Source organism: Pantherophis guttatus, chromosome 15 (assembly GCF_059756535.1).
Source record: "Pantherophis guttatus breed Tessera chromosome 15, ASM5975653v1, whole genome shotgun sequence".
In the NCBI taxonomy this organism is placed as follows: domain Eukaryota; kingdom Metazoa; phylum Chordata; class Lepidosauria; order Squamata; family Colubridae; genus Pantherophis; species Pantherophis guttatus.
The window spans coordinates 8,313,106-8,337,500 of record NC_142077.1 but is presented as its reverse complement, the minus strand read 5'-3'; the positions used below and the strand labels follow the sequence as shown (position 1 = coordinate 8,337,500).

Genomic DNA, 24,395 nt, shown 5'->3' with positions numbered 1-24,395 from the left:
CTATCCGTAACAGTGGCCAATTCGGTTCTCTTCAGTGAGCCAGCCACAAAGCCCTTTCCCAGGCTGGGCTGAAAAGTCCCGTTTCCCCCCAACACACACACACACACACTCACCATCCGATGTAGCACTGGCAAAGGTTCTCGTGGGAAGTGGCCTGCTTAATGAGCAGCTCCACCTGGGTGGCCACGTCCAGGGTTTCGTCGTGGGAGAAATCTCGGCCTTGGCAAGGAAGAACAAGTGGGGGGTGAGGTTAGAAGACATGGCGCTTTCTCGGCAAGACAGGGATTGTAACCAACACAAAGACTAACCAATAGAACTATTTCATCAAGATTTTCTGGATGAAGGATTTTTCACACTTGCTGGATGTGAGGGCTTAGAATTCAACTTTTGCCATCAAGTCTTGACTGGCTCCCTCATTTTCTCTTCTGATCTTTACATCATCTAAGTGCAGCTATTTCTGCCTTCTCTCAGCAGAGCTGGCAGCAGACTCAGACAGTGAGGAGGTTGGGGAGGAACGTGGGCCAGTCCTGGAGTCTGGGGAAGGCTCTGATGAGGCTCTGCGTCGGAGGCAGAGAGAGGGCCAGGGCCGTCTGATAGTTGTCAGCTGCCTTCGGAGTCGGGCATCAGTGAGGCAGAGGAACAGCTGGAGCCTGTTCCCAGTGTGCGCATGCGCAGAGTTGCCAGAGGAAGGGAACAGCTAAAGAACAAGGGTCGACTCAGGAGTAAAGCCACAGGTGGACGATGAATGGCTCCTCCCGGAGGGAATAAAAGAGGAGCGAAAGGGGAGTGGAGTTTGCAGGAGACAATTCATTCGCCTAATTGGTTTGTGACTCTCCGAGACTCCTGGCCAAGTTTTGAAGATATCAGCCTGGCAGCTCTCCAAGCCAGATAAGGTCTGTGACTTGTGAATTCTCCCTTGAAAGACTTTGCTGAGTGCGAATGAGAGGAATTCACAGTAACTTAATAAAAAGGGATTTTTGTCGGGATAAGGAGTCTGCTTCGTGGTTTGGGAACACCTAGGTCACAACACTCTGCTCCACTTTTCACTATTATCCCCCTGGACGATAGCTAAAGATTTCAAATTCTTTGTGACAGGGAGGGTCCTGTATACAAGCCGATGCACACAGGTTGGTTACTCACCTGTGAGTTTATCCCGGACTCTGTTGATAATCTGAATAGCTTTCTTATTTAGGGCTTCTGGTTTCACAAGGCCATCCCCAACTATAAAGAAAGAAAAAAGGTGAGCCATAGTTAAATTTGAAGATTCTGAGCAATCCATCTGTAGTTACCGTATTTTTCGGAGTATATTAGTTTTTGAGGAGGAAAATAAGAAAAAAGCTGATTGGCGGGTAGATCGGGCTCCCGGAATATCCCCAATCAGCTGTTCCCAGAGATGAATTTTAGCAACAGGTTCCTTGGTTGTGAGCTCTGTGCCATGCTTTTTTTTCTGCCACTGAAATTTCTGAAACACTGTTTCAGAAAAAACTTTCTTTTCTGCCTCTGAAAGCCTCCAAAACAACTTCAGAAAAAAAGCCTCTGAAGCTCTGTTTGGAGGCTTTTTTTCTGAAGCTTCATTTGGAGGCTTCTTTTCTGAAGCTCCGTTTGGAGGCTTCGTTTCTGAAGCTTCGTTTCTGATGCTTTTTTCCAGCCCTCCGAAACCTCCCTTTGAGAAGCTGGGCGGGGCTACATTTGGAGTATAAGACACACCCAGATTTTCACCCTCTTTTTTGGGGGGGAAAGGTGTGTCTTATACTCTGAAAAATACGGTACTTAATTGCATCCTGACTAGACTCCTTAAAGGTCAGTTTTCTGGATTCTGATTAAAGGGGGAAATGATCAGTGGTGGGTTTCACATTTTGTTGCTACTGGTTCACCGGGCGCCCACACCTTCTGCGCCTGCGCCGTGTTCCACGCATGTGCTTTGCAGGCGCGCACGTCTTCTGCGCATGTGTCCGGCCTCAAAACCGTGCCTAAATAGGACGGCATAGAACCGGGGCGGGTGGGAAGGCCCAACCATGATCTCTGCTACCAATTTGCCCGAACCGGCTGAATACCACCTCTGGAAATGATCCTATCCATTACAGGCTCCTCCGTCTAGTTCTGAACACCCCAACCTTGTATATTAACAAAGCAAAAAGGAACCAGAGAATTTTCTTTGAAAGACAAGATTGGGGGTCCTTGAGGCTTTTGAATTGTAGGCCAAAGGGGATGGGGAGGGGGTTTTGTGATTGTGACCACAACAACATTGTTTCTTCTCACAACTTCAGTTTACCTCACAGGAACTGCAACGGTAAATTGAGGACAGAATAAGATACTTTTATATGCAAAGATGGAATGAGGAACCTGCCACCATGAAACGTTGTGAAGGTCCTTCATGGAGAACAACTTTATAAAGGAGTAACTGAACCGCTTATGAATGTGATCACTCATCTTATTATTAAAAGTTTTGTGTTGTACATTTTGAAGCAGAACAGTCATTTTAGAGACATCAAGCTGTAAAAAAAAAAAATGTCTGGAGCCCGAAGAGGAAAACAATAGGCCCTCTGACTTACTGAAGGAATGGATAGATTCAGGCACTGTTGTTCCAGCTTTCTTGTGGGCCGTTTCGCCCAGTTCCACGCTGTCCAACATTTCTTTAAAAAGGAGGAAAGCGGTTAGATTAAGACAAAATATTCTGCTCCTGACTTTCTCCTGGATTCAAGCAGGCAAAGAGATATAGGCTGCTTGGGAGAGAGAGAGAGAGAGAGAATTTAAGTACCATGTTTTCCCCAAAATAAGATCCTATCTTATATTTTTTTTGGAGCCTGAAATAAGTGCTTGGCCTTATTTTTGGGGAGGTCTTATTATTTTGGGGCGCGTGGAGCAAGATGGGGCCCCTCTTGCCGTCTTACCTGATTTCCAGCTCTACGTTTAAATATTTTCAGGGAGGGCTTATTTTCGGGGGGGGAGGCTTATTTTAGCGCATGTGCTCAAAAGACCGATTGGGCTTATTATCAGGGGATGTCTTATTTTCGGGGAAACAGGGTATTAGTCACTGTGTTCCAAGATGATAAAAGACAGGGGGAATTTAGGGTATTTAGGGGGACGTGGTGGTTCAGTGGCTAAGATGCTGAGATTGTCGATCGAAAGGTCGGCAGTTCAGCGGTTCGAATCCCGAGCCCCACATAACGGGGTGAGCTCCCGTGACTTGTCCCGGCTTCTGCCAACCTAGCAGTTCGAAAGCGCGTAAAAAATGCAAGTAGGAAAAATAGGGACCACCTTTGGTGGGAAGGTAAGAGCGTTCCGTGCGCCTTTGGCGTTGAGTCATGCCGGCCACATGACCACGGAGATGTCTTCGGACAGCGCTGGCTCTTTGGCTTTGAAACAGAGATGAGCACCGCCCCCTAGATTCGGGAACGACTAGCACATATGTGTGAGGGGAACCTTTACTTTTACTAGGGGGAATAATGAGATGTGGTCTAACCCCCTGAAAAAGCCTCCATGGGGCTCCAAGGGTCTGCCTTCCCTTCCCCTTCCAACGGAGAGGAAAAGGTCAAGGGGTCAAAAGAAGAGCTTTGCAAAGAAATATTGGCTCGTTTGTTCGTTTGTGCTTCCCTCTTGCTGCAGCTTAATCCAAATCAGAGAAAGGAGAGGTAACTCAAATATTGTGCCCATTCAACACAACGTAGAGAAAAACAGAGGACACGATGGTCCCTGCTCACCGACTGACTGGCCAGCAGAGTACGAATCTGTCCGGGTCCGAGAGCGCTTATTACCTTTGGTGTTTGCTGCAAAGAAAGAAAGAAACTGGGGTCATTCCAGGTTTCCTTACCCCACGCCCCCCATGACAGGAGCATGGAAAAACAACATCTCTTATTGTAAGACTCAACTACTATGTTTCCCAGAAAATAAGACCTTGTCTTATATTTTTTGAACCCCCGAAATAAGCGCTTGGCCTTATTTTCGGGGAGGTCTTATTATTTTGGGGCGTGTGGAGCAAGACGGAACTCCTCTTGCCGTCTTACCTGATTTCCAGCTCTGTCTCCCTAATCCTAACCAGAGGAAATGGTGGGGACATGCATGAAGTTAAATATTTTCAGGGTTTATTTTCGGGGAGGGTTTATTTTCAGGGAAGGGTTTACTTTCGGGGAGGGTTTACTTTCAGGGGAGCTCTTATTTTTGGGGAAACACGGTAGTTCTGAAGTGGAGCACTTATGTAAATCCTAAGAAGCTTTTGTTTCTTTTACCTAAACACCCCACGTACAGGTAGTCCTCGATTTATAACAGTCCAGTTCGTGACCATTCAGAGTTACAACGACACTGAAAACAGTGACTTAGGACCATTTTTCACACTTGTGACCTTATGGTCACCTGATTCACATTCGGATGCTTGACAACTGACTCGCATTTATGACGGTTGCAGTGTCCCGGGGTCGTGTGATGCCCTTTTACGACCGTCAGACAAGCAAAGTCAATGGGGGAAGCCGGATTCCCTGAACCACCGTGCGACTAATTTTGACAACTGCCATGATTCACTTAACAACTTGTAGCAAGAAAGGTTGTAAAATGGGGCCAAACTCACTTAGCAAATTTCTCACCTAGCGACATCAACTTTGGGCTCAATTGTGGGCATACGTTGAGGACTACCTGTCATTAAACAACAACCTAAATTAGGCATTGTTAAAGAGGAGGGCTGTGTTAGTTCTATGCTAGCCAAAACCAGGGATCGGGTAACCCTCTTTTCCAAAGAACAGAATTGATTAGAAAGCAGAAGCTTCCCTAAGATACGGCTCAGACGGGCACCTGACAAAGTAAGCTACAACTCACAAAAACATATGCTTTTTTTAAAAAATGGGTGAGTCAGGTAACTTGCAGTCAAGACTCTTGATTTTTAGACTAATCTGTATTCTAGGCCAGGGATGGCGAACCTTTTCGGCACCAAGTGCCCAAACTGGAACATGTGTGCATGTGTGTGCATGTGCGCGCACTGGAGCACCGGAAACCCAAAGATGAGCTGACCAGTGCGCGTATGTGCATCAGCCACCTCATCTTTGGGTTTCTCGCGCGAGAATGCGCGCTGGCCAGCTGGTCGTCGTGCGCGCCGGATCACCGGAAACCCAAAAACCAGCTGGCTGGCGTGCACATGCCTGTTTTTTGGCTGTTTCCAGGCCGTTTTTCGGCCTGAAAAACTGCCCCAAAAGTGGCTTTTGGGCCAGTTTTGAATGTTTTCCGGCACTCTGGCGCCCACGAAGACCAGCTGGCTGGCATGCATGTGCACCCTGGAAACCAAAAGAGCAGCTGGTGACGGCACGCATACCCACAGAGTAGGATCTGCGTGCCACCTCTGACACACGTGCCATTGGTTCGCCATCATGGTTCTAGGCTGATTTGGGGGCTACTGCCTGGGAGAGAGAAGCGGTTCAGGTGTGCTGGGTCCTCCAGCCACAATCTTTTCATTTCCGGCCAACCTACTGTCCATCAGCCTCCAGTTGAGCAAGGGGTCGTATACGAAGGCTTCCAATACGGCCATGACGCTGTCTTTGTGCTCTCGTAAGACTTCCATCACGGTGTGGCAGGTGATCCGGTAGTTTCCATCTAAGCCAGTGACCTAGGTGGGGAAAGGGGAAAAAAAGGGGGGGCGGGGGGAAATGTCAGTGGAGATTCTCAAGTCATCCAGGGACTGGTTGTCCCAAAGGTGCTTTTTTTCAAGAGGCAACTGGACTTTCTGGTTTTTTTCTTTGAAGATTTTTCGTTTCTCATCCAAGAAATGGAGCAGAAGAAGCTTCTTAGGTGAGAAGCGAAACGTCTTCAAAGAAAAGCCAGAAAGTCCAGCTGCCTCTTGAAAAAACACCTTTGGGAAAAGTGGGGCGGGTGGGAAGAGTCAGCAAAGGGGTCTGACTCACAAAACCTCCAAGACATAGAATTTATCAGAATTTCTTGCAAAAATCAAATCCAGAAGCACACACAGATCACTGATTCGGCTGAATTCAATAATTTCTTTATATACATAACAACAGATGAGGTATTTACAATACCAATAGTTGATTCTTCAACGTGGTAGAAGTTACAGGCAGAACACAAGGCAGAAGAGAACAGTTAGTTTCATTTCAGCAGAGCAGACAAGTTCACACTCTGGTTTCGATTTCGTTTCTCTGCCTAGACTCAGAAGCTGCAGAATAAGACACACCCTGGTTCCAGTTTATCTCAGCTCCCAATTGGCTGATTTAGTTGCTATGCCTATTCCTTGGCTGACCTTGTTACCATGTCTCTGCCATTTCATGAATAATCTGACAGAATTCAAGGTTTGGAAGGCCAGGAAGGCTCTGTTGGCATCCTGGTGGGCTTTTCAAAAGCTGTGCGGGGCCTGGTTTGATGTAGGTGGGACGCCCCTCTTCTGACTGGCCAAACTTGAGATACCAATCCGATACGTAAATAGGACTTCTGGTCCGTTACTAACCAGAAATAATGGTGGTGTTAAGTCCAAGGCAACAGCTTCCTGGAGGGAGTGTCCAGAATACATTATGATGATGTGGGGGGGGGAGGGGGGAAGCAATGCAATCCCATCAAAATAGTGGGGGATGGAGCACACTTTGAGCCTCCAGTTTCAAAAACATTTTTAGGATAGGATGGTTTCTGAAATGCTGGGTCAGTTCACAGGGAGCAGCAGCCAAGGAAGGGAAGGATAAGAAGTGAGGGGGCGGGGGGAGGAGGCAAAATAGCACCTGGTTCTGGTCCTAGGAAATAGTTTCAAATGATGTAGGACAGGGGTGTCAAACTCGATTTCATTGAGGGCAGCATTAGGGTTGTGTTTGACCCAATAGTGGATTTCAATTTTGGTCGATACTGGTTCGCTTGCGGGCATGTGCGTGCTCACACGTGCGCATGACGCTTCTGCGCATATGCAGAGACATCCGGGCGGGTGGGCAGAGCTTCCTGCCACCGCCTCTACTGGCTCGTCCGAACCGGGGGCGAACTGGTAGCAACCCACCACTGGTTTGACCTCAGGGGGGCAGGGTGGGTGTGGCCAGCTCAACCTCATTCGTGTCGGGGTGCCTGTGGTGGCCCAAGCACTCTGCCAGCGAAAACGGGCTCCTGAGCTCCGTTTTCGGCTGCAATGTCCTCCTGCAACCCTCTGCCAACAAAAACGGAGGTCGGGAGAGCCGTTTTTCGCTGGTAGAGGCACCGTGGGCCAGATCTAAGCACCCTGCAGGCTAGATTCGGCTCCCGGGCTTTGAGTTTGACACCCCTGTTGTAGGATCTGGCTTACCTCCATGGCGTTGGTCAACATCCGGGTTAGCCTGAAAGGGATCTTCTCAGGGAATTTCTCTCGGGTCATCGCCACCTAAAACCCAGGCAAACAAATGAAGAGAGGCTTCAAAGTAGGGAAAGGTGAGTGCTGAAAGGTATCAAAGCATGGAAGGATTGTGGTTCGGGTTCCTGAGTTTTTAATTTAAGTTGCCCAAACTGATTTCAGGACCATGGTAGTGGGGAGCAAAAGGACAGCAGAACGGTTGCTGGAAATGGGTATGTCTAGTTTAATGAAAAGAAGGACTACGGGTGACATGATAGCAGCATTCCAATATCTCAGGGGCTGCCACAAAGAAGAAGGAGTCAAACTATTCTCCAAAACACCAGACAAGAAGCAATGGGTGGAAACTATTCAAGGAGAGAAGCAACTTAGAACTAAGGAGAAATTTCCTGACAGTGAGAACAATTAATCCATGGAAGGAACAACTTGCCTCCAGAAGTTGTGAATGCTCCAACACTGGAAGTTTTTAAGAAGAGGTTGGATAACCATTTGTCTGAAGTGGTGTAGGGTTTCCTGCCTGAGCAGGGGGTTGGACTAGAAGACCTCCAAGGTCCCTTCCCACTCTGTTATTCTGTTCTGTTCTGCCTAATCTCCTATTCAATGCCTTTCCTGATCTTCATTCCTCTTTGGGTTCAGGTCCTACTTTCCCAAAGCAGAAAACCCTGAAGGACCCACATTTAAGTTAACGCTAAAAGAGAGCGATCAGGTCTCTCTCTGTGTGTCTTGTTGCTGCGGCCCCGAGTGGATATGAAATAAGGAGTGATTTTTTTTTTTCTTTGTCTTTATCTTAACTGAGTGCTTCATTTTCTAAAAAGCAAATCCCACCACCTTACCTCGAAGCAATCTCCAAAGTCGATGTGCAGGATTTTGCCACTCAGTCGGTCCAGCATAAGGTTGGAGGGATGTCTGTTTGAAGGAACAACACTATTTACTGGACAATTGGTGGCAGGAACTCAGGATGTCGCATCCTATACTTAACCCTCCTCGCCCCCTGCCCCCAAAACTATTAAATAAAGCATAATTCTGCTCGGCTCATTTCTTTGATTCCCTTTTCTTTCCAAACTTTAGTTCATATTTATCTATGGGCACTGCATAAAGGTAAAGGTAAAGGTTCCCCTCGCACATATGTGATAGTCGTTCCTGACTCTAGGGAGTGGTGCTCATCTCTGCTTCAAAGCCGAAGAGCCAGCGCTGTCCGAAGACGTCTCCGTGGTCATGTGGCCGGCGTGACTCAACGCCAAAGGCGCACGGAACGCTGTGACCTTCCCACCAAAGGTGGTCCCTATTTTTTCTACTTGCATTTTTTTTTACGTGCTTTCGAACTGCTAGGTTGGCAGAAGCTGGGAGCTCACCCCGTTACACGGCGCTAGGGATTCGAACCGCCGAACTGCCGACCTTTCAATTGACAAGCACGGCGTCTTAGCCACTGAGCCACCGCGTCCCTATGGGCACTGCATTACAATTCAGCAAATTGGCTTGCATCTCTCTTATTAATTATGCTTTATTATCATCTGATGTCTGTGAACAGAGCAGGGATTGTAAATGTAAATTTTAAGAGAGAGAAAATTTGTATATTCTCTCTTTTCGTTTTTGTTTGTTAATATTTTTAAATTCAATAAAGTTTGTTTTTAAATTGAAGAAAAAAAAAAAGAACAGTCGGCAGTTTGGCGGTTCGAATCCCTAGCACAGGTCTCCTGTGTGAGCAGGGGGTTGGACTACATGACCTCCAAGGTCCCTTCCAATTCTGTTACTTTTTTTTTTTTTAGGGAAATAGGTTTAGTTTCACTTGCCTGTCGCCAAGACCTAAAATGTAGCCCACCATCGACATCACAGCTAACGAACGAGTGTAATTCGTTCTTCGGTCAAACCACACCTACGGAGAAAGAGGAAATCCAAAAGTGGGTGATTTATGCCCAATTGGGACGTATTTTCTTTGTTCTTTTAGAAAAGAACGTGGAACAGCAGCTCCTTCCGCTCTTAACACAAGATATTTGAAAATGGGAAGTAACCACCGAGTGGGTCGTTTTATCCGTGTGATAATTTATCCACGTTTTTGTTCTATACTTGACTGGTAGACTAAGAAGCATTTTCAGGGTTTGTAAGAAGGACCAGGAACGGGCCTCAACTGTACCTCTGAGCTGGGACTCTTCAGCCACAGAAGCTTGGCCAAGTCATCACCGGCTGTATTGTTGACCGCGTGTTCAAACACTTCCACCTTTTGCATTAGGGTGAGATGATCGTAATCAGGAGCCATCTAAGAATAATTAGATTAATGACATCCATTAGCCGTTGATGTTTTTTTTTTTCAGGGAGGAGAAAAAAAAATTCAAACAGGTAGGAAAGAAACACAGGAACTATTCTGAGCACTGAGTGTGGCCGCTGCTCCAGAGAGCAGAATGAACGGCATTATGTCTATGGAGATTCTCGGTCATTCAGGTTTTTTCAAGAGGCAACTGTGCTTTCTGGTTTTTTCTTTTTTTTTTTTTATAAAAGTTTTTATTTTATTTTATAGATAAACAAACATACAATACATAATCAACCATTCAGTGAATCATCTGGGTGCATCTTTTGTGTCTTTTTCTTACTCCTCCAATATTTATCTTATCTCGATATTTTCATTACATTTATTGTAACATTGCTCCCACATTTCTTGTTTTCCTATTAATCCATTTATCTATCTTCTCTTCGCTCATCTTCTTGCAACATTTCCCTATATATAAATCTCTTCTCTAGCCAATAATAAAATTGCCCCCATATCTTATAATATTCCGATTCCTCTCTTTCTTTCATTTGTAAAGTCAATCTATTCATTTCTGCACAATCCAATATTTTCTGAATTACTTCTCCCTCTGTAGGGATTTTCTCTGCTCTCCATCTTTGTGCAAATAGCACATTGTAAGCCGCCCTGAGTCTCTGGAGAAGGGCGGCATATAAAAATAAATAAATAAATAAATAAATCCTCGCTGCAGTTATTACATGTGTAATCAAATATATATTTTCCTTACTAATTTTCTCTGGTAGGATACCCAGTAGGAACAGCTCTGGTTTTAAATCTATATGTTGTTGTAGTATTTCTTCTAACCATGTTTTAATTTTGATCCAATAATTTCTCGCTTCTGGCCATGCCCACCACATATGATAATAAGATCCTGGTATCTGATGACATTTCCAACACTTAGCTGATTTATCTTTAAACGTTTTTGCCAATTTTTCAGGTGGCATATTCAGGTTTTTTTTTTCTTTGAAGATGCTTCGCTTCTCATCCAAGAAGCTTCTTCAGTTCTGACTGGTTGGTGGGGAATGGAAGGATTCAGCAGTCCATCTTCATTTAAAAGACAAAAGCCACTCTTTTGAAGACTGAAAAGTCCACATTTTGGATAGAGATTGGTTTGAAAGAACAGCCCTCTCTCAACAGAGGGGGGAGGATACAACATCCTCTATCTCCAGTCTACAACACGGTCCTTTCAGCAGTTCCAAGAAGACTCCACACCCATTTGTACTACTCTAGTGACCCAAAGGACACAGATAAAGTGTGTCCAAGTGGCCTCAACAACTCTCTTAAAAAGGATGCAAATGACCAGCTGCCTACAAGGAATATAAATCCTTCCATTATTCCCCATCATCCAGTCAAGAGCTGAAGAAGCTTCTTGGATGAGAAGCGAAACGCCTTCAAAGAAAAACCAGAAAGTCTTCAAAAAGCACCTTTGGGAGAACTGCATATGGCTACCAAGCCGTGTTTCCTCAGGGACAGAACACATGAACTGCAAAACTCTGACGATTGAGCAGGGGGCAGGAGCTCACCCTCAGCATGATGCGATGCTCAATGTTGAGCAGAATCTTCTTCTTCTCCCGGTAGTCTCGAATCAGAGCGTGCAGGGTGTCGCAGTGAGGCACCCAGCCTATAAGCCCGGAGTTGGTGGAGAGAGGGATCACCGCGTAGCGCTGGATGCTAGAGGAGGAGAAAGGAGGAGGAGGAATACGTGTTGAAAAGGCTGGGATTTGTGCTCACGGACAAATGGGATTTTAAAAATGTGCTTGCAGGCAGTACACGCCGTCCTAATGAATTTGCACAATCTGTTAGCTTAGCTGGAGCAGCCTGTAATCATGGCCGAATTGGGCGTCACACAAAGACCCTACTGTTATGGCCCGCCAGCAGCAGAGCTGGTGGCAGACTTGGACAGTGAGGAGGTTGGGGAGGAACATGGGCCAGTCCTGGAGTCTGGGGAAGGCTCTGATGAGGGCTCTGCGTCGGAGGCAGAGAGGGGGCCAGGGCCGTCTGACAGTTATCAGCTGCCTTCGGAGTTAGACATCAGTGGGGCAGAAGAACAGCTGGAGCCTGTTCCCAGTGTGTGCATGCACAGAGCTGCCAGACGAAGGGAACAGCTAAAGAACAAGGGTCGACTCAGGAGTAAAGCCACAGGTGGACGGTGAATGGCCCCTCCCATAGGGAATAAAGAGGAGTGAAAGGAGAGTGGAGTTTGCAGGAGACAATTAATTCAAATCATTAGTGTGAAATTCTGTTCGTGACTCTCAGAGACTCCTTGCCAAGTATTTTCTTGTACAGCATTGCGTTTGGAAGATATCGGCCTGGCAGCTCTCCAAGCCTGATAAGGTCTGTGGTTGTAAATTCATCCTGGCAAGACTGTTTGCCAGGACTTTGCTGGATGTGAATGAGAGGAATTCACATTAGTTTAATAAAAAGGGTTTTTGTTGGGACAAGGAGTCTGCTTCGTGCTTTTGGGAAGCCTAGGTCAAAACACCTGCTGGCATTGGCAACTTCATGCTACTTCCTCCCATTTCTTAAAATGGGATTACCCTGTTTCCCCCCAAATAAGACATCCCTGATAATAAGCCCAATCGGGCTTTTGAGCACATGGCAATAAGGCCAAGAACTTATAGATGAAGCGCCGGAAAAGACGCCTAGAGAGTGGTTGGAGGGCGAGTCGCTCCGAATCCGACCGAACACTAGTTAGGTCTCATATTAAGACCTATCTAGTGGCGATAAAAGCGGCAAAGCGTAACCACTTTTCCGCTCTTATTGCATCGGCAGATAACCGCCCAGCCGCCTTGTTTAGGGTGACCCGCTCCCTCCTACATCAGGGAGCACGGGAGGACCCCTTGCAAGGGCAGGCTGAGGATTTTGCACAGTATCTGCACGATAAAATCGCTCAGATTCGGGAAGGCTTGGACTCTGACTGGGTAGATCCCGGCGGGGTGACTGAGGCTGGTCTTGAGAATGTTACCTGGGATGAGTTCGACCCTGTGACTCCTGAGGACGTGGACAGGATCCTGGGGAGATTAAACGCAACCACGTTTATTGGACCCGTGCCCCTCCTGGCTGGTACTGGCCACCCGGGAGGTAACACGAGGCTGGCTCCAGAGGATCATAAATGCTTCTCTGAGAGAGGGTTTCTTGCCTCCCGCCTTGAAAGAGGCGGTGGTGAGGCCCCTCCTCAAGAAGCCTTCTCTGGACCCGGCCGTTTTGGCAAACTATCGTCCGGTCTCCAACCTTCGCTTTGTTGCGAAGGTTGTGGAGAGTGTGGTTGCGCAACAGCTCCCACAGTTCCTGGATGAAACCGTCTATCTAGATCCGTGCCAGTCCGGCTTCAGGCCTGGGTACAGCACGGAGACGGCATTGGTCGCATTGGTGGATGATCTCTGGAGGGCTCGGGACAGGGGTTGTTCCTCTGTTCTGGTCCTGTTAGACCTCTCAGCGGCTTTTGATACCATCGACCATGGTATCATGCTGCGCCGGCTGGAGGGACTGGGGGTGGGAGGCACCGTGTTGCGGTGGTTCTCCTCCTATCTCTCTGACCGGTCGCAGTCTGTGTTGGCAGGGGGGCAGAGGTTGACCTCGAAGCGCCTTGCTTGCGGGGTGCCGCAAGGGTCGGTCCTCTCACCGCTCCTGTTCAACATTTATGTGAAGCCGCTGGGTGAGATCATCCGTGGTTTTGGGGTGCGATGCCATCTGTACGCTGATGATACTCAGCTGTACATTTCCACCCCAGACCACCCCAATGATGCCCTCGAAGTGATGTCCCAGTGTCTGGAGGCCGTGCGGGTCTGGATGGGGAGGAACAGGCTTCGGCTCAACCCTTCCAAGACCGAGTGGCTGTGGATGCCGGCGTCCCGGTATAGCCAGCTGGTGCCATCGCTGGCTATTGGGGGCGAGTCACTGACCCCCACAGAGGGGGCTCGCAACTTGGGCGTCCTCCTGGACACACGGCTGTCTTTAGAAGAGCATATGACGGCCGTGGCCAGGGGGGCTTTTTATCAGGTTCGCCTGATACGCCAGTTGCGCCCCTTTCTGGATCGGGACTCCTTGTGCACAGTCACTCATGCCTTGGTTACGTCACGCCTGGACTACTGTAACGCTCTCTACATGGGGCTCCCCCTGAGGAGCACCCGGAGGCTCTAGCTGGTGCAGAATGCGGCCGCGCGGGTGATTATGGGAGCGACGTGGCGCTCCCACGTAACACCTCTCCTGCGCGAGCTGCATTGGCTCCCGGTGGTCTTCCGGGTGCGCTTTAAGGTGTTGGTTCTCATCTTTAAAGCGCTCCATGGCTTAGGGCCAGGGTATTTGCGAGACCGCCTGCTGCTACCGATAACCTCCCACCGGCCAATACGCTCTCACAGAGAGGGCCTCCTCGGGGTGCCGTCGGTCAGGCAATGTCGGCTGGCGGCCCCCAGGGGAAGAGCCTTCTCTGTGGGGGCACCCGCCCTGTGGAATGAGCTGCCTCCTGGAATACGATTGATCCCGGACCTCCGGACCTTCCGTAAAGCCCTGAAGACGTTTTTATTTCATCAAGCCGGCCTAGCCTAAATGGTTTTTAATTGGGATTTTAAATTTTATGGATTTGGGGTTTTAAATTTGGGTAGCCAATGATTTAATTCTTTTAATTATCTTAACTTTTGCATTTGTATGTTTTTTAATTTTGGCTGTTCACCGCCCTGAGTCCCTTCTGGGAGAAGGGCGGTATACAAATTAAATTAATAATAATAATAATAATAATTTCAGGGTTCAAAAAAATATAAAACAGGGTCTTATTTTCGGGGAAACACAGTACTAACTATTGCAGCATTCAAAAAAGCATCTAGTAAAGTTATGGCAACTCCACCAAAGGCCTCTTCTCTCTCTTACAACACCTCCATATTCTGCTTCTATATTCCACTGTATCGTTCCACCAAACTGATGCATTTGTAGTTTCTCCCTTGTGTGCCGAAGGAGACCTTGCCACCCATCCTTTCTAACAAGACATTTATGCTGGCTGGGATGAAGGCGGAGGAGGCACCTGAGGTTTTTACGGAGGGACGTGGGATCGTTGGCGAGGAGAGTGTTCACAAGGCCGAAGAGCTGCATTACTCTTTCGTCCTGGCGAAGATCCTCGTGTCCTTTCAGAAGAAACACAAACTCGTGTCCGTTGCTTCCTGTAAAAGAGAGGAAAAGACCTCTTGAGGTGTGTGAAACTGGTGATGCCAAGAAAGGACTTGTAATCTGAGGCAAATCAGAAGGTGTAGTATTATGTTGCTTTAGTGGCGCAGTGGTTAGAATGCAGTGGTTAGAATGCAGTACTGCAGGCTACCTCTGCTGACTGCCGGCTGCCAGCAGTTCAAGTCTCACCGGCTCAAGGTTGACTCAAACTTTCATCCTTCCAAGGTCAGTAAAATGAAGACCCAGATTGTTGGGGGCAATAGGCTGACACTGTGAACCATTTAGAGAGGGCTGTAAAGCACTATGAAATGGTATATACTGTATTTTTCGGAGTATAAGATGCACCAGAGTATAAGACGCAGCTTAGTTTTTGGGGAGGAAAATAGGGGGGGGGATCTGCCTACCAGGTATTCATCTGGCTAGCATCCTTAGTCTGGTCAGCTTCAGCACATTAGTTTGCTGGTTTTGAGCACGCGCATGCGCTTTTTATCCCGCTTGGGGATAAAAAACAGCTTCTAAAGCACAACTGATCTTTGGAGAGAAGCAATGAGAAAAGCAGGCAAAGCACAGAAGATCACTTTACTCGCTAGCGCCTCGTTACGGCTGAAAAAAAGCTTCTAAAGCACAGCTGAGAGTCGGAGGGAGCAGGCAAAGCACAGAGATCGCTTCACTCACTAGTGCCTTGTTACGGCTGAAAAAAGCTTCTAAAGCACAGCTGAGAGTCGGAGGGAGCAGGCAAAGCACAGAGATCGCTTCACTCACTAGTGCCTTGTTAGGGCTGAAAAAAGCTTCTAAAGCACAGCTGAGAGTCGGAGGGAGCAGGCAAAGCACAGAGATCGCTTCACTCACTAGTGCCTTGTTAGGGCTGAAAAAAGCTTCTAAAGCACAGCTGAGAGTCGGAGGGAGCAGGCAAAGCACAGAGATCGCTTCACTCACTAGTGCCTTGTTAGGGCTGAAAAAAGCTTCTAAAGCACAGCTGAGAGTCGGAGGGAGCAGGCAAAGCACAGAGATCGCTTCACTCACTAGTGCCTTGTTAGGGCTGAAAAAAGCTTCTAAAGCACAGCTGAGAGTCGGAGGGAGCAGGCAAAGCACGGAAGATCGCTTCACTTGCTAGTGCTTCATTAGGGCTGGAAAAAAGCTTCAAAAAAGCTACATTCAGAGTATAAAATGCACCCAAATTTTCAGCCTCTTTGGGGGGGGGATGTGCCTTATACTCAGAAAAATACAGTTAAGTCTAAGTGCTCTTGCCATTGGTTAAGTTCCTACAGTCAAATACAGTCAAATAATAAGCATGCACTGCCCTTGTTAAAGCAAAATATACTAGAATAAAACAAAATCCCGTAGGCCAAACATTCGCTGATCCTTCCCGAGCTTCTTCAATTGTCACTACACCCATTAATTTAACACTTCTCCTTTCTTAGCCAGGATGCATTTCATTGCTGGACTGATTGGCCTCCTTAAAGGATCTGCCTCGTGAACTGGATAGCTACGAGAAATTGATTTGTTCTGCATCCTGAGAGGTACATGAATGGGATATGGCTGCCCAAGGAATCATTGCATCGGCTTGCCTCTTCCGAACGCGATGTCTTTTTAATTGGATGCCGTTCTGCACGAGAGAACCCGGTAATTGATACATCTGGAATCGGGCAACCAAGAGAAGCCAAGCAAAGTCGGAGGCCTCCAAGAAGCCCCAAAAAGCTTCTTTGCTTGTCCAGAGCCAATTTCTCACCCATTAAGGTCAACTTCCTCGGCCTCTGTTTGGAGGTGATGACTTGCAGGGAGGGCGCGATGGACTGAATGCGGATGATCTGCTGATTCGGATCGTACGTCCCCGGGACAGCCAGCTCCAAATCACGGCACATCAGGAGTTTGGGGGAAACGTACTGGAGCTCCAAAGAAGTCAGCTGTTGTTGGCAAGAGGGGAAGCAAGCAAACGAAGCAGTTTAGGACACATTCTGAAGGACAGATGGGAACAAAAATCCCCACAGGGAACGAGGATCCTCCCTCCCCAAACCTGAGGCAGCTGCTTGGAGATGCGCCGGAAGACGTGGTAATACAGATCCCAAGCCTGGGTGAGATCCTTGACGTTTCCTGATTTCATATATTTCCGGCACCATTCCTGGGCCTCCATCAGATCTCTGCCGTAAGCCTGCGGGAAAGGAAAAGAGTTGCTCTGGGTTTATGGGCAGATCAAAGGTAGATTGTGTGGATCAGCCACCTGCAAATGCTTTCCCCTTTGGAAAATCAATTTAAACAGCAATAATTTGGACTTTTCTCGTTCCTGATCGTCAACCAGAGATATTGCTTGTGGCTTCTGGGTGAGGCCCATGATGTGGCATCTCGTAATTCATTATGCCAGATGGAGGCTGTTCCTTTAGGCCAGTATTCCTATAAGGTAAATGTAAAGGTTCCCCTCGCACATACGTGCTAGTCGTTCCTGACTCTAGGGGGCGGTGCTCATCTCTGTTTCAAAGCAAAGAGCCAGCGCTGTCAGAAGACATCTCCGTAGTCATGTGGCTGGCATGGTAACGCTGTTACCTTCCCAGCAATGATGGTCCCTATTTTTCTACTTGCATTTTTTACGTGCTTTCGAACTGCTAGGTTGGCAGCTGGGACAAGCAACGGGAGCTCACCCCGTTACGTGGCACTAGGGATTCGAACTGCTGAACTGCCGACCTTTCGATCGTGGCTAAGACACTGAGCTACCGCGTCCCTTAGTATTCCTATATCTAGCTCAAATTCTTGGGGTTTCTTTTTTTATGGGCAGCCTTGGAACATGATTTCTTTCTCTCTTTCATTGCTACCTGATTGAAGGAGGTTTCCTTGAGAGTCTGAGGCCCACGCTCCATCATGGCATGCAGCGGCTCGAGCACTTCGAACATCCCCTTCACGTTCCTCTCCCCGAAATAGAGGCGAGACGCTTCCTCCAGCCCTTCGTGCCACATCTCGTGCCACAGGATGGCCACGCGGATCAGCTCCTCGCTCACCTGGTGGCAGAGAAGAGGAAGGCCCCCGGGAGAGATTAAAGGGCAAAGGGAGAGGGAGGGGTGTGTGCTGGCATTCAACTGTGTGGGAGTCTCAGTCTCTTCACTGAAGCATCCCTATGTTCGGAAGCAGCTATAGCCACAACATCAGAGATCTAACCCAGACTGACTGCTAGAGGGAGTCACACAATTGTTCTCAAGGGATGCATCAAGCTGCTTCTTACACAATTCCAGCATCTGTAACAAAAGGGATCCTTTGTCGCCTTTAGCAAGCTCCCTTTCCCATTTCTTCTCTTAACAACAGCAGAGAGTGTACATGGAGGCCAGGGAGCTTCAACAGATTGGCAGTTTCCCCAGATTTTGGGAAAGGATCTCATTTTCTGCCTAAGCTTGCTTTAAGTGGAGTTTAGGGAACCGGTATATAGTAGTTACGGTTCTGAGGAGGGGCAACAGCTTGAAAGAGATTATCCAAATAAGGATTATAAAAGTTAATAAGCCAGAGCAGAACCATATGTACCATGAACAGACAGATTGGTGGAGAAACAGGGTTTCTTTAAATATAAAACTTTTTTAAAAATCCACTCTTTCAGAGCCCTGATCGAATTCTTTCAAACTGCGCGTACTATAAATATATACACACACACACACACACACACACAAAAAAAGGCATCAGTGTTTGCAAAACTGAATAAAATAAAGGCAAAGCTGGTAATTGGGAGTGAACTGGGAAAGTTAAGTTAATTGAAATGATACAAATCGACGAAGATCAGAGTGGGGGTATAAAAGAATGAACCGGCTTGTTCCCTGTGGTTTCGCATGTGGTGAAAAAGGATGGCAGGGAGTTGTATATATTATCAGGGGTGGGCTTCAAAAATGTTAGCAAGGGGTTCTCTGCCTGATTGCTGGGTGGGCGTGGCCATGGTGGGCGTGGCCTAGTCAGCCTCCTGTACCACGGCATGGGGAGGGCATTGTTGTCCTCCCCAGGCTCTGGAGGCCCTCTGGAACTTCCAGTAGGCCTGTTTTTCGCCCTCCCCAAGCCTCTGCGTGCGCCCTGCACTTACCTGCATCCAAAATGGACCGCGTGGGGACTCCTGGGAGGGGTGGGGTGGGCGGGGCCAGTCAGGAGTGGGAGTTCTCCGAACTGCACAGAATTATAGCTAGAGGCTGTCCCGAAGCCCTAGCAGCCCATCCCTGTATATTACCCACCATTACGGCTTGTTGGACGAGCGTGTTGCTGTGTTCGCACATATTTTTCAAGATCTTGTTAGCAGCGTTGTGCCGAGCTGTCGTCGTCGACTTTGAGGCGACCGTCAATGGATAGATCAGAGCCTATCGGAGGGACCACAACATAAGGAGCAATTCATCAAAGCTTTGATGGTTTGGAGTCTGAGAGGTGTGTGTGTGTGTGTCTCTGTGTGTAGGGTGGTCTCACCTGGGGATGGTACCTTCCAATATCAGTGAGCAGCTGGTAAATGAGCCGTCCCACCAATGGCCGAGGTGTGTCGATTCTTGCGATCAGCTGTGGGATCACCTGATTTTTCAGGGGAAGCAAGAGGAGGAGAGATAAGGAGGGAGGAATTACTTGACCCCTTCTTAAAGCTGTATAAACAGGCAGCTGCCACTCAACAAATTCTACTATCCCCTGCAGGAGGCAGAGCTTCCTATTTTAAAATCCAGAGCTCCATGTCAGAACCAGGCTGTTAGCTGGAGAACGGCCCCTGCCCCCCCAAAAATGACCCAAGAAGGAGAAATAATATTTTTGCTGACATCACATGTTAGCGGATGCCCATATGGAAGGGGCGGGGGGCATGCTGGCTGGAGGATTCTGGGAGTTGAAGTCCACCCACCTTGCCCAAGTTGAGAAACACTCACTTAAGAGTAAGAGAGTGTCAGAATATTCATGAGCTGGTATAGGGCACGGTAACAAGGTCAGCCAATGAACAGGCATAGCAACTAAGTCAGCCAGTGAGGACTGTTTGGAAACTGAAACTGGGAGGAGCCTGGGTGTGGCTCTGTATTAAGCTCTGAGCTGCGAAGCTGCAAACTAGTCTGCTCTGCTGAATTGAAACTGAAACTCATCTCTGCTGTCTGTGTTTGCTTGTAACTACTACCAAGCTGGGAAACCTGCCGTTGGTATCGTATATTTATCTTCATGTGTTATATTGTATATAAAGAGAAGGTAGTGAATCCTGCTGAAGCAGTTATCCGTGTGTGCTTTCTGGATGCGATTCCTGCAACGAACTCTGACAGACAGGGGGTTCGTACTTTCAAACCAGCCCCCTTACCTGGAGCCAGGTGTCTATCTGGATGGCCTTGACCCCTTCCACCAAGGCTTCATTGACTTCTGGCCAGTGGCCATAATCAAACCACAATGTAAGAACCCTGGAGAAAAAACAAACCGATTCCATGAGCTCTGAAGCAGCGTAAGGGAGGGGAGGCACACGACTTTGCTCCTGGGTTTAACCCTCCCGCTAACGCCACCCCGAAACCTGATGATGATTAAAGATTTCGAATCAAAAGGCACCTGAGCGTATCCTGCAGGTTGTTTCCCCGGGACAAAGAGATGGATCGGAAGAAGCCCTGAACTGCCGGCACGGTGTACATGAGGAGGGTTTTGGATAAGTCCTGTTGGAAAGAGAGAAGGAGGGATGAGTATCCTCACGAGTAAAGGGTAGTCGAGGATTTCTTGGAGGAGGAGAAGGAGGCTCTGACTCCGTGGGAGCAGCCTGACCTCAGCGACCTTCTTCTGCACGGGTGAAGGGGCGGGGCTGTTGTCAGCGCTCTCGGCCTCGCTTTCGCTGTTGCTGCCTTCCGTGTTGGCGCTGGTGACACTGGTCCCGCTGGCGTGGCGCAGCTTCTTCTTCTCGTCCCGGGCCTGATTCTGGAGTTTGTAGTGCAGGACCGCTTCGAAGTTCATCACTGCCCAGGCATGCCAAGCCTGGAAAGAGAAAGAGGCACCGCTAGTATGATTTGGGTCTCCCCGGTAGGGCAGTGACTGAGGCACCAGTTCAGTCTTTGAGTCATTTCTTCACCTTTTAGGTTCCACAGCTCGTTCCCCCCAGAAACAAAACTTATATGGACTTATCTCCTCCCTTCTCTAAATTTTCTCTTTCGAGGACAATGATGCTGCTCAGCCCTTGACTGACTTCCTTTAGCAATGCCATTGCTTTCCCTCCAGAGTTTCAGACCAGAGTGAGTCCTTCTTCGTGAGGCAACCTGGTTCCTGGTTTCTTACGCCAGCAGCACAAATGCCGGCACCAAAGCCACTAAGGGACCTGCCTGACCTGACCTCTCCCTTGACTTTTTTTTTTTTAATTTGATTTATATGCCGCCCTTCTCCAGAGACTCAGGTGGCTTACAATGCGTTAAGCAATAGCCTTCATCCTTTTTGTATATTTATACAAAGTCAGCTTATTGCCCCCACAAACTGGGTCCTCAATTTACCTACCTTAGAAAGGATGGAAGGCTGAGTCAACCTTGAGCCTTGTGAGATTCGAACCTGCAGTAATTGCAGGCAGCTGGTCTTAATAACAGGGTGCTTTAGACCACTGTACTACCAAGGCTCCTAGACCTGAAAGGTAAACGTTCCCCTCGCACATCTGTGCTAGTCGTTCCCGTCTCTAGGGGGCGGTGCTCATCTCCATTTCAAAGCCGAAGAGCCAGCGCTGTCCGAAGACGTCTCCGTGGTCATGTGGCCGGCATGACTCAACGCCAAAGGCGCACGGAACGCTGTTCCCTTCCCACCAAAGGGGGTCCCTATTTTTCTACTTGCATTTTTTTTACCTGCTTTCGAACTGCTAGGTTGGCAGAAGCTGGGACAACTCACGGGAGCTCACCCCGTTACGCGTCAGCACTAGGGATTCGAACCGCTGAACTGCCGACCGTTTGATCAATGAGCTCAGCGTCTTAGCCACTGAACCACCGCGTCCCTCTCACTTGACTTACTTTGTACCAGTTGCGGTCATGCTCCGTAGAGGCGCTATAGTACTGCAGGACCTTGGGAATGGTGCTCTCGTTGATGCCTTGCAGGTTCAACTGCCACTCTCCCAGTTTCAGGAAACACCTGAGAATAGGACAAAGAAATCTGGGTTACCAACAGCAGGAGGAGGAGGAAGAGGCTATTCATTAAGTCAAATCCAACTCTTGGCGATTCTTTGGGCCATATCTTCTGATTGTGCACTATTTCTTTAAGTTTTTCTATGCTGTGTCTGGTGTCAGCTGTGATAGTGTCCAGCCACCATGTTCTTTGACAGCCTGGTGTTCTGTCCCCGTCTCACACACGCACACAAACAGACAGCCGGGGGTTAAATAAACTGGCAGACAACAAATTCTTTCGATAAGAGGATTGGCAGCAACCCAGTAGCTGCTTGCCAAGAACTTTACTCATAAACAAGATACACACAGTTCAAGAATTGTCAAGTCCAGTCCGTAATTAAATCCAAGGCAGATAATGTTGTTTCCAAAGATGCAATGTGACTCGATAGTAATTAGTTTTGTCCGTCACAGAGTCTGAATGGCCACCTCACCCCCTTTTATACCCTGTGGGGTGTGGTCCAGTGACTCAGCTTTATCTCTGGCACGCCTCTTCTGTTGCGCGCGCTTATCTCTGCGACGCTGCCGAGGATCCAGCCAAGACTCATCTCCCTCATTACTGTCCACCTGTGGCTGCGTGGACGTGCTTGGCCCCGGCCCTATCTCTTGACCTTCGGCAGACACCGAAGGCATTGCCAGAGAGGAGGGTCCAGGAGAGGGAGGCCTTGCCAACTCCTTCACTCTCGGAGTCCTCTCCTGCCGATGACACAAGCTCAGGTAACGGAGCCACAACACCTGGTTTCCTTTTACCACTAACTCTTCCAAACCTAGTTGCTTCTTTCTCCAGTGAATTCTCCTGAATCATCATCATCATCATCCTCTTTTAATGACCCTATAATCCCTTAGTGGGTTGAAGTCTGGGCAACTGAATGGAGCTAAGTGTTTACTGGCCAGATGCCCTTCCTGTTGCCAACACAGAGTTTTTTCTTTTCAGCAGATATATTCTCAGTGTGTCCACAGAGAGAAATATCTGCCTCTGCCTAGGATCGAACTAACAGCCTCCTGATTGTTGAGGCGAGAGCTCCACCTCTAGGCCACCGCACCACTCAAGTGAATTCCCCTGAATAACATGGCCAAATATGTGAGAGGCAGTTTCGTGATTTTGCCTTCCAGTGACATGTCTGGTGTTATGCGCTCCAGTACTTGCTCGTTAATGACCTTTGCTGTCCAAGGAACCAACATGACACCTCAGTTATAATCATTTCACTATTAGGAGCTAACCGACCACAATCTTGGCTCTGGATCCTGGATGATTAGCCAGAACGAGGCCACTGTCCACCTCTGGGGGGGTATAACTGCATCAGGGCCCCAGGAAGGCAACTCACAAAGCATAAATGTCTCTTTAGGGAGCCTTAAGTACATTTTGAGCTACTGACCCCGTTTCTAGATAGGTCCCTGGTGCAAACTCAGATAGCTACCTAAAGAAGTATTTACATACTTCTTGCAACTACCTTATTCTGGTTTATTGGAACCAGATATCGATACCTGTATACCAAAGATACGAGCAGATGACCTTTTAATCTTGTAAAAGTAAGAAATAAGACTCTTCCCCTTCGATCAGGGGTCTCTGTCAGTGCATATAGTTCATGACTGGGAAGACATGGTAACAAGGTTAGCCAGTGTATAGGCAAGATCAGCCAATGGGAACTGTTTTGGAAACTGAAACTGGAAGGAGCCTGGGCATGGCTTAGGCTTAGTTTAACTGCCCTGTATAGGAGGTTCTCTTTGTCTGTATTAAGCTCTGTGCTGAGACACAGTCTGGGCTTGTCTGCTCTGCTGAATTGAAACTAAGAACTATTCTCGCCTCTGCCTGTAACTTCTACCACTTTGGAAGAATCAGCTATTGGTATTGTACATTTATCTTCATGTGTTATATGTATATAAAGAAGTTAATGAATCCAGCTGAACCAGTTATCTGTGTGTGCTTTCTGGATTTGATTATTTCTGCAACAGTCCCCAACTCCCCGGTCTGTAGACCAGCCTTGGGACGCCGCATGCCAGAAACCGGTCCGTGCAAACAAGCAAAGCCCCATCCGCAGGATGGAGACGCCACACAAAACCACACACCCCTCCGGTCTGCGGAAAAACCTCTCTCCACGGAACCGGTCCCTGGTGCCCCCCAAAATTGGGGGCTGTTGCGTTAGGGCTGTTGCCGCTCCTGGGTTCGGCAAGGCAGTCGCTCACCGGGCCATGAGCTTGTGAAGCTCCTGTCGGTGCTGCTGATCCTCGGTGGCGATGGCATGTTGAGCTTGCTGCTGCATCATCTGCACAAAATGCTGCATGTGCTGAAAGGCTTCGATCTGCAAGACAGGAAGCGAAGCGGAGGGGTTGCGAGGCGTCACCGCTGGGTTGCTAAGGAGACTGCTTCCCTCCCTCCCCCTCAGGGACCACGCGGGGCATCTTCTCCTCTACTCTGACAAGCTCTCTGCCCAATGTGCCGTTCTAAATACAGGTGGTGCAAAAATTTGTTTAGTGACCATTTGAAGTCACGATGGTCCCGGAAAAAAAAGTGACTTATGACTGTTTTTCACATTTATGACCATTGCAGCATCCCCGTAATCAAAATTCAAGCGTTTGACAACTGACTCATATTTATGAC

The 24,395-nt window shown here is 48.2% G+C and overlaps 1 protein-coding gene across 3 annotated transcripts in view; it reads right to left on the bottom strand.

The window, feature by feature from the left end:
- Positions 1–24,395, bottom strand: part of MTOR (mechanistic target of rapamycin kinase) — an 88,401-nt gene that overhangs the window by 2,731 nt on the left and 61,275 nt on the right. For all 3 annotated transcript variants that reach the window (XM_060682799.2, XM_060682801.2, XM_060682800.2), the window contains 21 exons: positions 23,981–24,096; positions 21,650–21,767; positions 20,436–20,642; positions 20,229–20,329; positions 19,990–20,086; positions 19,137–19,235; positions 18,911–19,033; positions 17,525–17,707; positions 16,735–16,869; positions 16,450–16,624; positions 14,581–14,716; positions 11,090–11,237; positions 9,420–9,542; positions 9,079–9,161; positions 8,122–8,194; positions 7,247–7,321; positions 5,452–5,587; positions 3,702–3,767; positions 2,553–2,633; positions 1,141–1,221; positions 114–219 (listed from right to left, as the gene is read on the bottom strand). In XM_060682799.2, the coding sequence (XP_060538782.2) occupies positions 114–219; positions 1,141–1,221; positions 2,553–2,633; positions 3,702–3,767; positions 5,452–5,587; positions 7,247–7,321; positions 8,122–8,194; positions 9,079–9,161; positions 9,420–9,542; positions 11,090–11,237; positions 14,581–14,716; positions 16,450–16,624; positions 16,735–16,869; positions 17,525–17,707; positions 18,911–19,033; positions 19,137–19,235; positions 19,990–20,086; positions 20,229–20,329; positions 20,436–20,642; positions 21,650–21,767; positions 23,981–24,096 (2,462 nt within the window). The remainder of the gene's footprint in view (positions 1–113; positions 220–1,140; positions 1,222–2,552; positions 2,634–3,701; positions 3,768–5,451; positions 5,588–7,246; positions 7,322–8,121; positions 8,195–9,078; positions 9,162–9,419; positions 9,543–11,089; positions 11,238–14,580; positions 14,717–16,449; positions 16,625–16,734; positions 16,870–17,524; positions 17,708–18,910; positions 19,034–19,136; positions 19,236–19,989; positions 20,087–20,228; positions 20,330–20,435; positions 20,643–21,649; positions 21,768–23,980; positions 24,097–24,395) is intronic.